This window comes from Charadrius vociferus, unplaced genomic scaffold (assembly GCF_000708025.1).
Source record: "Charadrius vociferus isolate BGI_N301 unplaced genomic scaffold, ASM70802v2 scaffold819, whole genome shotgun sequence".
Taxonomy (NCBI): domain Eukaryota; kingdom Metazoa; phylum Chordata; class Aves; order Charadriiformes; family Charadriidae; genus Charadrius; species Charadrius vociferus.
In genome coordinates, this window is record NW_009650062.1 from 695,667 (window position 1) to 708,678 (window position 13,012).

Below are 13,012 nucleotides of genomic sequence, written 5' to 3' on the forward strand. Positions count from 1 at the left end.
AGGAGGATGCTGAGACAGGAGCATCGTCTGGAAAAGGCTCCAGTGCACCACCCCTTTAAATCTGATTTTTAGCCCCTTTTTAGACTTTTTTTTCCCCCCTAATCATTTCCCAACGGCGGCAGCTGGCAGGGAGGCACGGGAGTCCTCCACTCCTCCCGTAACTCAGCCCCCCGAAGAGACGCGGCCCCTGGAGCTTCGAAGCAGCGAAAGGTGGAGGGGACAGAGGGCCGTTTGCCTAAACCTGTTGCTGATTTCAGCAAAGCTTTCCCAGTTCCCGCAGTGGAAGCGAGAGCAGAATCAGGCCCCAAAGAGAAGAGCAATTTCCTTATTTACTTTTTGGCACGGATCCCCGCGGCGAGCGAGGAGGGAAGCGAGCGCAGCCCTGAGCCGGGGAGGAGAGACGGGGGGGGGGAGCCCCATCCTGAGCTGGGGATGTTTCAAACCTACAGCAGCTGATGCAAAGAGCCCCTGTTCCCCACCACACCCCAAAATCCCCCAAAAAAACTGCATCGGGCTCATCCTTCAGCAAACCTTGCTCTTTTTCCAGGAGCGCTGAGGTCTTTTTGAAGAGCTCGTGCATTTCCTCGTCGCCCTGAGCCACACGTGTGGGGAGGGATCGTGCCGAGACGCAACCGGTCCCTGAAAGCTTGAGGTCACCGATGGATCCAGCACCCAAACAACATCATTTTCGGCAGTGGGGTGTTACGGGGTTGGGGCTTGCTGGAAGCCACCTGGGCGATGCAAGGACCTGCCGATGTGGTTGAGCGCTTTCTAGGGATGGATGCTCTTTGCCCTCTTGCGGAGATCATTGAATAGAAATGGGTGGGAACGGGTGTAGGAACAGGGCCAACATCACGCTGCCAGGTTTGATTAAGTCTCAAGCATCGCAGTTTGGGGCAGCACTTCATAAAGATGCTTGATTGCCCCGGGGCCCCTCTGCAAACCTGCCCCGAGCCCAACACCTCCCTTTCTCCATCAATTCATTCCCAAGCCGTGCTCGTGGGAGCACCTGAGGACTCCATCCTTCAAGGCCATTGCGGTTTTCCACCAAACTCAAGACCGGGTGCCACCACGGAGTCAAGCTGCAAAGCGCCGGAGGGTTGTGCTCCGCTAATTGCCACCGGTGCTGTTCGTTAACGGAGGCGGTATCCCAGCAACTCACAGAGGTGCTAACCGAGGTCACCGCCAGCGCTTTATAAATGGGTTTGTCACCAAGGAACCGTATAGAGGTATCTTATAAACAGAGTGGTGGGGCAGTGGGCAACCCCCGGGGGGGTGGGGGCGTTCCGCCGGGACCTGGCGATGCCGTGCTCCCCACGTGCGAACGCTCGCAGCTCCCGGGCGCACGTGCGCGCTCGCAGATGCTTTGAGCCGGCAGCAGATGGGGACGGGGTAATGCAAGCAGGCAGCATCGCCCGGGAACGCCTGTGCTTGTTTATAACGGCGGCCTGGCGCTCATCTGCGCCTCGCACGCGCTCGCACGCCCGTCCCCGTGCAAACGTGGGCTTGTCCCTGCTCCCCCCGCTCCTCCCGCTCCCGCCAAGCGGCACCGGTGGATGCTCACGTGAGCATCCCCAAGCTCAATCCCACACCGCTCATGCCACGTGCCGGTCATGGCCCTGCACTAGAAGCAGGCAACGGAGTAAAAATCGGCTGTGTGATGCTCTGGGTACCGGCAACCAAGCCAAAAATTGCAGGTTTGCAATGCCAGCGTGCCGTCAAAGGGTACACCCCCTTCCCTCCATCCAACCCCATTCCCTGTGGGTCCTCTTGAAATCCCACTCTGGTTTCAGGTGCCACCTTTTCCTAGACCATCTGGCCTCCATATCTCTCCATCCAAGCAGAAGACGGGGGCTTACATGCCAAGACAGACCCATGCCAAGGTGTCTGTGCCCTAGCAGGACACATTTTGGGGAACTGCTGAGCAGGACCCAAGTGCTGGAGGGAGATAAGGGGTCCGGAGCCACCCCGGGCAGCAGGGGAGGATGGTGACACCACTGGAAGCAGCAATAGGGCCAAGAAACACACACCACATGGCAATCCACTGCAACCCAGCTCGGTCTTCTCCCCCCCAGGTCCAACGGGTGGTGGGCAGGGGTAGCTCTTCTCTGTGAGCTGCCCCAACAAGACCAACCGCTGGAATCGGGCTCAAACCATGACGGATGCTGAGATCTGCAGCATATTCCTGAACCAGCTCCATCTCCTGATTTCCACAGCTTGTACAGACATCAGTACCTGTCCCAGGATCTGACAGATGGCCATCAGCGAGTCGGGCTCAGAACCAAGCTCATCTCAATTTGCAGAGCTGCCAACATCCCAGTACCAGAACAAACAGCCTCAGCAGGAGATAAATCAGGACCAAGGGAAGAGGCGCCTTTGCAGCTCCCAACGGTTTTCGGCTGGAGCGCAGGAGGCTGCTTTGCCCCTCTCATCATCTCTGGTCACCACCAACCCTGACCACACCAGAGCATTTCACCAGGGAAGACATCTGCTCTGACCTCCCAGGACAGCATCCCACCGGTCCATCCCCAACAGCCCAAGCAGGACCCAGATTTTGAGGCTCCCTCTTCCCAAAAGCTCTCACACATCACTCCAACTCCTCTGGACACCAGATCCACCTTTCTCCAGGTGCAAGACCATTTGAGAAAGGTAAGCGAGCCACAAACACATCTATGACCCACATACGCATCTATTTTTAATTGTATAAAGCACATTTTCAGGAAGGACACCAGAACAAACCAACGAAGATCACCAAAATGCCCTTTCGAATAGCTATGCATGAAGTAAATCTCTTGGTCTCCTGTACCCAAGTAACGGGATTTGGAAGCCCAAGGAGAGCATCACTGGATCCTCAGCTATTGGATGTACTCTAGTTCTCCTGGCTTCAGTGGGACCAAGCTCAAAAGCTTCAGTTGAAGAGATGCCTGACTTGACCACCTTGTAAGGATGAAGAACAGCACTGGTTTTCATCCCCCTCCTTCAGCCCTTCCAGTTCAGCAACCCCCTGAGCCTGGAGCAGGACTAGAGCCCCCTCACCTCTTTGCATCAGCAGGCTTTAAGAAAAGAGACCAACTTCACAGAAAAAAAAAAAAAAAGGCATTTCCAGGAAAAAACCACGAGGCATTTTCAAGCAAATATTTGTGTAGTACGCTCCTGCCCAAAGATGAGCAAAGCTTTTCTTTTTTTTTTTTTTTTTTTTTCCCCCTATTTCTAAGGGGCTGTGCTGAGTGGGAATGTCAAAGGGAATGCTTGATTTCCCAGGAGGAAGCAACCAATTTGCTTCTACTAGTGGAATAAACGTGTTTGCCCCCAAAACACCTCCCTCCGTGCCAAGCCCAGCCAGGCTCTACCATCCCAACCAGTGCTACAGCAACAAACCCCTGAGGGTGTCCAAAACCTCAACACCAGGTCTCGGTGTGCAGCTCAGAGACGTAGCACATCATCTTATCTCCTGCCTGGTCCTGGCTCACACACACCATTCCCTTTGAGTAACCGGCATTAGGTGGTACCAAGGAGGTAGAGGTAGGTCAGCTCCGCAGCTGCATCATCCCAAACCGCCTTGGGCACGCAAGAAAAACTCCAGAACTTAAAAACTGAGCCGTGCCCTAAGAATTATCCCAGCAATCGAGGGTGCAGCTGGATTTTGTGGCTCAAGGTAGGCACTGGATTTACCCTCTGAGGAGCTGGGGTGCTGGGAGATGGGCACTGGGCACGCTCGCTGATGGAGCGGAGAAGGCTGGAGGACGGTGTGAAGGGACCAGACTGAAGAGGACTGTTGTTTTGTCATGGGAAGAAGAGGTTTGTGTTTTCCTGACTCATCTCCCCCACAGTTTCCCATAGAAAACCTCGACACTTAGCCAAGCTCACTTTCCAAACCCCGAGGAGACAGCCTTTCTGGCAGCCCGGTGCTTTTGGCAAGGCAGAACTTGACACATCACGGCTCCCCACGCTCGAACCCACCAAAAGACATCAGAGGGGGAGAGGAAAGGAACAACCTGTGGATTATTTTTTTTTTTTCCCTACTTGAAAAACTTTTGACCACCTTCAGTCACAACCTCACCACCTCCCCAGGAGAGGTGTCCCCCTCACAGCACCCTGAGACAGGTGGTTGAAGCCCATAGAGAAGAGCTGGAGAGACAGAAGTCAGAGCACTGGGGAGCAAAGGGACAGACCTGTCCCCGGGGAGGGCAGTGCAGCCAACATGGGCTTACAGCCCCCGAATGGTGGCAATCAGGGGGACGAGAACTTGCAGGAGGAGAAAACAAAAAGGATAGAGCCAGCACAGAAAGACGTGGTGGAGGGAGATAAAGCAGATGGAGAGGCAGGAAGGCAAGTGGATTTGGGGAGCAGAGAACGACAGCCAGGCAGGCAGATGGAGATGAACCACTGTCTCAAATCGATGCAACAAACCTCCACCTCATTCCTCCGTCTCACCCTCCCCAGCCCACGGGTCAGCTCACACCTCCGGCATCAGCCATACCTTTCTGGACGCCTCCGTCCGCTGCACAGGAGAAGTCACCCGTGGCCAGCAGGAAGCACGTGGAGGACTTCTTGTTCTTTTCTCGGGTGCTGGAGCGCCGCATGGGCCGCTTGTCCTCATCGGTCGGTGACAGCGGCTGCTCCTCATCTGACAGCACCACGTTGGCCTCACCGTTCTGCTTAGAGTCTGCAAGAAGGCGGCAGAGACCCATCAGCAGTCAGTAAACCCACAGGACAAGGTGCTCGGGGTGGCCAGAAGGGTTTGCTTAGACCACGCAAGGAAGCAGAAGACCAGATTGCAGATGGCCCAAAGCGACACCCACAAATTCAGGTGCTGATCCCAACCCGGACACGCTAACTCAGAGCGATCAGGGGAGCAGGACCATGCTAGATTTTAATTCCAAGCGGCAAACAGCAGCTCTTACTCCTGCTGAGGGTTATATACCCAACGGCATGAAGCCAGGCAGGCAAGAAACACCCCTGGTCTTTGAGATCCACCCACCTAATTGGTGGGAATTGGCTCTCCAAAACTCAGGCTGCTGAGATGCAGGCAGCTCAGGTGAGTGGGGAACTGCTCGTTTGTGTCATCTGACTGCAGTTCCTTCGCTGAGAGGTTCCTGCACCAGGTGAGGGTCTGTCCTGAGCTCCTGGAGGGGTGAAAGAATGGGGTTGACCTCCTCTTCCTCCTCCTTCTCCTCCAGGGCAGGACAGCCACCCTCACGGCCCCCCGCTGCCGGGGCTCCTGGGGTAGATGGGATGTGTAAGCACGTAGGAAAGGGAGATTAATAAGGGGAAACAGCTTTTGGAGCTCCCCGAGTCTCCACAGGTGAAGGACCATCACTGTTAGAAGAATGCCGCGTCGGTGCAGGACACAACCCCACCGTGGTCCCTCCTGTTTCTGTGCCGGAAAGCCGGCTGCTCCGGAGGTGCTGCTGGCAGCAGAGCAAGGCGAAAAGGGCAAAGCAGCCTCCGTGGCCGGCAATGATACCGCGGCCAGGCCCTGGCAGTCCCCCAAGCTTAGCCCAAGCCGTGCTGTCCACCAAGGACTGCCCACAGCTGGGACATTGCCCTCCCCTGACCTGAAGGAAAGACTGGGCGAACCTCAAACTTCAGCTCAGTGCATGAGACCAAATAACAAACCTACAAGGAGCTGATTTTGCTCCTGCCCGAGCGCGAGATTCGGAGCAGCGTTGACCTCGCTGTGCAGGGATGCTACATCTACTAGAAGATGAACGGGATGGTGGAGTCCCGGGGAATATCCATGGATTTATCCGTTTTGGTGAAACTTACCCTGATTTACAGTGGGAAGAAGCAAAAGAAAATCTACCCCGAGGGCATTACCGGGCTAAAATGGGAATTGGGCAAATGGTCTTACCTCTGTCAGGGTGAGGAAGAGGGGGGCTAGATAGGGGCACCTTGAGTCGCACCATGGGGACTTGATCTATGCCATCAGGAGAGCAGGATACGGCCTTTCTCCTCCCTGCCTGGAGGGGGAATCGTGATCTGCAGCATCCTGGTCCACCACTACAGCACCCAATACCCGGACACCCCAGGGCCCCAGCCCTTTCTGCACCAAGTTCCCACCAAACCAAGAGGGGCTCTGGGACACAGGGAACGAAAACCGCTGCCTTGAGGCCTCCTGGAGTGCTCCCCCCTCCCTCTGCCCCACTTGTGAGGTCTCACCTGACCGTTTCCGCTCAGCCGCCCCCTCCTCTACCGCCAAGGGGCAAGTGTCGCTCTGGGTGCTGTTACGGGGGGAATTTTCTTCCGATTTGCAGTAAGTGGGGGAGTCCAGCGGGGCCGGACGGGGTATATGCTTTTTCTTCTTCTTTGGCAGCTTCTGCTTGGCCATGGCCAACGAATAGTACATCCCAAAGTTATTGACAATGACGGGCACGGGCATGGCGATGGTGAGCACCCCGGCCAACGCGCAGAGAGCCCCCACCACCATGCCCGACCAGGTCTTGGGGTACATATCACCATAGCCCAGGGTGGTCATCGTGACCACAGCCCACCAGAACCCAATGGGGATGTTCTTAAAGTGAGTGTGGTCGCTCCCGCGGGGGTCGGACGTCTTGGCTCCGATCCTCTCGGCGTAGTAGATCATAGTGGCGAAAATCAAGACCCCCAAGGCGAGGAAGATGATGAGGAGCAGGAATTCGTTGGTGCTGGCCCGGAGCGTGTGGCCCAGCACCCGGAGACCCACAAAGTGCCGTGTCAGCTTGAAGATCCGGAGGATCCGGACGAAACGGACCACCCGTAGGAAGCCCAGTACGTCCCGGGCAGCTTTGGAGGACAGGCCACTGAGACCTACCTCCAGGTAGAAGGGCAAGATGGCCACGAAGTCAATGATGTTGAGCAGGTTTTTAACGAAGAGAAGCTTATCTGGACAGCAGATGATGCGAACCAGGAACTCGAGGGTAAACCACAGGACGCAAACCCCTTCGATGTAGGTGAGGATGGGCTCGGTCTCCACTTTATGCGTCAGCAGGATCGTCGTGGTGTTGCCAACCACCAGGGTCTCCGTCACGTTGACGTCGATGTTGAAAGCCTCGTGCGTCTCCAGACAGAAGGTTGTGATGGAGACCAGGATGAAGAAAAGCGAGGCAAAAGCAACTACCTGCCAAAGTAGAAATTACCCAGGCCATTAGCTGATTTGGGTCAACTGGTGGAGGAGAGCAGTAATTTTATGAAGCACCATGACAACGACCTTGGCATGCTTCTGGTGTCACCTGCCTTTGGTACATCTCTTCTAATCGCTGCTAGTCAATAGCAATAGCACGGACAGGAGACGTTCTCATGCGACAAAAATGAGTGGAACAGGCTCAAAACACCCCAGGAGCTCCGCTCCTGCCACCCACTTCCCCGAGACAGGAAGATGGAGAACAGGGAGGGTTCCCTAGACCTGTCCCATGAGTTGACGGCAAACCTGAGTGTGTGGGGCCATCAGTCCAGAACCTTTCTCCAGGTGCTAGGATACATACAGAGGAAGGTGTGCTGGGCTCCAGCTGTGGCTGGAGATGTGCTGGAGATGACAGTGATGATGGGATGAACAGAGACCTGCACCAGCCTGGGTATGGAGCAAGCCTCCTCTGGGCACACACATGAAAAGAGAACTTTGAGAGGACTAATTCAGAGTTTTCTCCCCTCTTCTTCCCCCCCCAAAAAAAAACCCAGATGAGATGTTTGCACCATTCATGACTGGGAGGTCTGGGGTTTGGATGTATCAGAGATGTCCTTTTACCCCCTCCTTGCTCCCTAAGGGTCAGTGGTGGATGATGTGCCCACGAACGGTGCAGGGCTGGGAGGGCAGGACAAGGAGAAGAGCAGGCAGAGCTCAGCATCCCACTGATGCCTGGACCTGGTGACACCCAGATGCTCCCATTTCTCCCCTCTGCCTGACCAGTGGGACCTTTATCCCCACCACACCGCCACCTCCTCCCCAGGGCACGCAGCCGCTTCGCCTCGCATTTGAGCGAGGAGGGGCCGGCAGCATGCAGTGGCAATCGCAGGCAGTGGCAGAAAGATAACACTTCGTCGTCGTCCCCCCATCAATCCTGCTCAGCCCTCCTCCCCGACAGGATGAGCTCATGATGAGTCCATTACCCAGAGCATCTGTTTCCAAGAGCCCCCGAAAGAAAAAAAAAAAGCCTCAGAGCAGAAAAGCTCTTCTTCTCCCTTCCTCCAGCACAAAATCTCAGCGGGTTTGGCTTTCTGGGAGTAAATCCTGCTGCAGCATCCCTTTGCTGCTAACGCACCTTGCCCGCACTGAGCAGGATGCGACCTTTCGCTGTGGAACCCAGCCGAGCGCAGCCGCGCCGTGAGCCTGCTGGAGACGACAGCCCGGGTCCTCGGCTGGAGTGAATCAGCAGCAGAGACAGCCTGAGTCACGCTTGAGAAAAACCCGGCCCCGCACACCGGCGATAACGTGCCGACAGCCCTGAGCCTGCCGAGAGCATCCTTGAGGGATGTCCCCAAGGGCAAACCCCTGTGGGGCCAGCACAGAGAGCGCAGCAGCCCTCCAAAAGTTAGGTGTGAAGTTTAAGCCAGGCTTTAATTGACAGGGAAACCTCTGGAAGATGATTTTTCCCCCTCCCCAGGGATAGACACCTCCTCGGGGATGGGCTGAGATGCCCATCCAGACCAGACCAGACCAGACCACCCCTCCAGACCAGACCATGCTGGACCACACCGTGATGCTGCTCCGCTGGGGGCGGCTCCGCAGGCAGCCCTCGCCGATCGGCTGCATGCAATCTGGGAAGCAAACCCAATAAATAAATTAAAAAAAAAAGTGGGATCTTAAAGCAGAGCCGGTTTAACCGGGCAAGTGTGTCTACACATCGCCGGCATGGCCAAAATAATCCGCTTTTCAGCTGAAGGCTGAGTTTCCCCACAGGAGGAACGGAGCAAACCTCCACTGGGCACACACATGAAAAGAGAACTTTGAGAGGACTAATTCAAAGAGTTCTCCCCCACCTTCATTCCCCCCCCCCCAAAAAAAAAAAAACCCGGATGAGATGTTTGCACCATTCCCAACTGGGAGGTTTGGGGTTTGGATGTATCGGAGAGATCCTTTTGCCCCCTCCTTGCTCCCGAAGGGTCAGCGGTTGCCCATGAACGGTCCCAGGACTGGGAGTATCCCCTATGGGGAATCTCAGGAAAACCTGAAGATTAAAAACTTGGATTCAAAGCAAAGTAGGAAGAAAAAAAAATAAATTACCAAGGAAGAGAGTGAGACGCAGCAGCCCCGCTGTACCAGCCATGGAGGTGAGATCTGATTTAGCCCCAGGAGCAAAAGCAACCTCTAAAAATAGGAGTCAGGTTCACAGCTGGTGCCAAACATCCCCCCCCCCCCCCCCACACTCCCCCAAACACAAAACCCATCCCCCCCCAGTTTTGTGTCAGCCGAAGATCTGACCTGAGATGTCTTATCTGGGCTTTGGCCTCTGCTCCAAGCTGAAGGTTTTTCCCCAAACTGTCTTAAAAATAAAATAAAAGCTATGTAGGTACCCAGTGGCCACCAATACAGCCCCCAAAAGCCCCCCCAAAATGAGTCCCCCGGACCCTGCCAATGATCTACATGGTCTCAATGTGCGCTCAACGGCTTGGGATGGGTGTTCCCAAAATGCCTCATGACCCTACGGAGGGGTCACTAGCCTGGAAATCCCAATGGAAGTTCTGGAAGTTCCCCAGAAGTTGGGCTGCAAAGGGAAAAATGAGGCGCTGGGAGTGAGCAGAGTTTGGAATTCGAGGTAAAATCCCAACCAGGGCGGTTTCCCGCGGGGAGAAAAAGAGTTTTATGCTCCAGCTGGGACAGCAGTTACGCTAGGGACCAAATTTGCCCTGGGACGGGAGGGGACGCAGGAGCCAGCGGGCATCGACGCTTCGGGGAGGGAATTTCTAACCCCGCGCTCAGGCGGTCGCCGGCTCAGGAGGTGCCGGGAGAGAGAAGTGCTGGAAGGAGGGATAGTTGGAAATAGGCAGGAGCCGAGTGAGTCAGGGCCCGAGGGGCTGCTCCGCGGGCGAGGAGGAGCGAGGACCGGAGAAATTCGGCCCCCGAGACTCTTAGTCACCACCGCCGCACGCTCGAGGGAGAGGTTTCGCTCGCACAACCTGGGAGCGCTCTCCTTCCCGCTGCTGCCAAGGTTTGGTGAGCCGTTGCCGGACCAGATGCTCCGGAGCATCCCCAGGCCCACGGCGGCGGCGGCTGGTGGCACTCTTTTGGGTCTGGAAAGGAAGGAGGAGACCCCGAAACGGGGCAGTATTAAAGAAATCCTGCTTCAGCCACCCCAAAACCACCAGGGCAGCACCACGAATGCTGCACCCGCAGAGATGCTCACAGGTCCCGGAGCGACTGAGCGCCGGGTGGTGACTCCAAACCAGTTCCCTGCATTAACTGGGTGCGCTGGGGAGGTTGAGCTCCCTCAGTTTGGTCGCACCGTTCCGTGCCTCAGTTTCCCCTTCTGCCAAAGCAGTTCTCCTAAGCCATTGCAAAACCGTATTGATATTTTAGAGCGGAAAATAGGACCCAGAAGAGCCTTTGAGCGTTACCGCTGGAGGGTGACCCTCCCCGGGGCAGTGCTAAGCTTTATCTTAGAGCGGTAAGAAGGAAGCGGGGAGCTCCCAGCGCAGACTGGTCCCACTCCAACCCAGTCAGGGCTCACACCGCAGCCATCTCTGCTCCCTCCGACACTCTCCTCCCGCTTCTGTTCAGCAAATGCCTTTCCGAGAGCAGCTCAGAACCCAACGACGACGTGAAAAATCCGAGTTGAATTATTCTGCTTGGGTTTATGTTGCTTGGGTGTTTTGTTGTTTGGGGTTTTTTTGTGGTTTTTTTTTTTTTAAATTTGGAGCTTTGCGCCACACGGAGCATCTCTCGGATGCGACGAGCTCTCAAGAGATGGGCATAGGAGCGGGTACCCCTCTCAAAACGAGGAAAGCTCTCGCTGCCCAAGCGTCCTCTGCCTGTGTGCGTGTGTTGCTCTTACGTTAGCTGCAAAAACACCGCCTTGACAAACTGACCCCCTGCCCCGTGCGCTGCGGGTGGGTGTGAAATGCCTGCAGGATTTCTTACCATTGATGGAGTTTTTTTACACCTCTAAATGCATCCAGAATTCATTTAGATCCCAAATCTCTGTGTGTGTGTGTGTGTGTGTGTGTGCGGCAGGTTTATAAGCTGGGCACAACACGGGGGACACACACACGGGGATGGGAGCGGATGGGGATGGATCGGCGTGGGTGGGGGGTCGGGGGGTCGGTGGGCAGCGCTTTGGGGATGATCTGAGAGGAGCGGGGAGAGGAGACGTGTGTGTCGAATAGTGCCCGAGACAAACTGGGACCCCAAAGATGCGCCCGGTTATGGGGGATACGTCCTGGGCATGTGGGTGGCTGTGGGTGGGGATCGTCTGCGTGTGCAAGGGGGGGTTGTCAGCGCGTGCATGTGCGCACGCGCGCGCGTGTGTGTGTGTGTGTATGTATGTGGTGTAACAGGTCCCCAGGGACGTGGGTGGATGAAGGGGGTTGGGGAGGGTGTGCGTTAGCCGTGGCTGAGCCTGCGCTCGCACGTGCTGATGGGGACCGTATGCTGCGCGTGGGCAGCATCGACGCGGCGACGGTGGGGGACAGGGCTGCGGGGATGAGGGCGCTTGCAGGGCGCAGGGACGGGTGCTGGCGCAGACGCACCGGGCGTCCTTTGGGACTGCTGCCGTGGAAGAGGAGCGTGAGCCCCTTGGGGACAACCAAGAGGATCCCATTTGCTTCAGGACCCGATCTGGGTGCCAGCGGGTCCCAGCCCTGTCCCTCCGCTCCACCCCTGGGCCGCTAAACGTGGGGTTTGGTGTGGACATGCACACAACCCAGTGAGAAGAACCCAAGAGGTCCTGCCTGTCCTAGAGCATCCTGAAACTCGCCCAGGACTCAGCCCTGCCAAGGATTCTCCCTGACAATCCCTCACCTCCGTGTGCCATGGGGGTGCCCGGGCAGCACCCAAGGGTGCAAAGGGGGCAGGGAACGGGCTTGCCCCTGGTTCCAGCTCAGCTCCCCGAGACATGATGCAATGGGAGGGGATGGGGAGATGATGGAAGAGACTTCCCATAGGATGGGAGATGGCCAACGTGCCCCATGGTAGGAGAGGGATGGCTACGAGGGGCCCACGTAACCCTCCAGGAGAATCCATCTCACCCACAGGGATGGGGAGATGAAGACATAACCCCAGCATGGCCCCATCCCACCTCCCCACTGGTGCGTTTCGGGAGCTTACCCTTGCCGCTTTGGATGAGTAGGGATCCTCAAAGAGCGCCCACATCTTGGGCTGCCAATTCCGACAGCAGCCACCCCCTCCGGCAGCCCCCGCCGCCCCCGGTGGCCTGTCATCCATGCCCAGGCGTTGAAGAGCCATCTCCCTACCCCCTTCCTCTTCAGGCTCCTCTCCACCGGCCCCTCCACCGGGTTCGGGACTCTCGAAGATGTCCAGGGCCTCTTCGGCATCGCGATGTTGGCGGTAGGTCATCCAACAACAGGGCTCCACATCCGTCTCATCGATGCCCCAGTAGGTGAGCTCCTCCTCGAAGAGGGGTCCGCAGATGTCCGCGGGGCAGTGCAGCTTGCCGGTACGGTAGTAGTTGAGCACGTAGGAGAAGATCCCGGGGTGACGGTCGAAGAAAAACTCATTGCTTTTGCCATCAAAGTCAAAGTTGCTCTGGGCATCGGGGTCAGCCAGCCAGGCCAGGCGGGTGCCCGGCAAAGTCCGTAGGGTGCTTTTGTAGGTCTCATGCCGGGTACCACCTACATTGATGGTGATCTTGTCCGACTCTTCCCCTTTGCCCATCTCTTCCTTCAGGCATGTTTTGGAGGGTGGTTTGTTCCCAGACTTGCGTCCACGGTAGGAGGAGACACACACCGAGCTGATCATAGATTTCGGTGGATGGGAGATGCACGCTACGCGCACCCTTCCTCCGGGCGAGGAGCTGGGGGTCGGCGGAGGCGGGAGAGGGGGGCAGAGATGGGACTGGGGAGGGGAAAAGGGGGGGGCTCA

The 13,012-nt window shown here is 56.7% G+C and overlaps 1 protein-coding gene across 4 annotated transcripts in view; it reads right to left on the reverse strand.

Annotated features, from left to right (window-relative positions):
- Nucleotides 1-12,889, reverse strand: part of KCNC4 (potassium voltage-gated channel, Shaw-related subfamily, member 4) — a 23,334-nt gene extending 10,445 nt beyond the window's left edge. For 2 of the 4 annotated variants that reach the window (XM_009891727.1, XM_009891725.1), the window contains exons 1-3: nt 12,239-12,889; nt 6,163-7,099; nt 4,481-4,666 (exon numbers count right to left, since the gene is read on the reverse strand). In XM_009891727.1, coding sequence (XP_009890029.1) covers nt 4,481-4,666; nt 6,163-7,099; nt 12,239-12,889 — 1,774 coding nt within the window. Of the gene's footprint in view, nt 1-4,480; nt 4,667-5,360; nt 5,398-6,162; nt 7,100-12,238 lie in introns of all 4 variants that reach the window. The other 2 variants (XM_009891726.1, XM_009891728.1) reach the window with 2 other exon arrangements.
- Nucleotides 12,890-13,012: the final 123 nt, after the last annotated feature.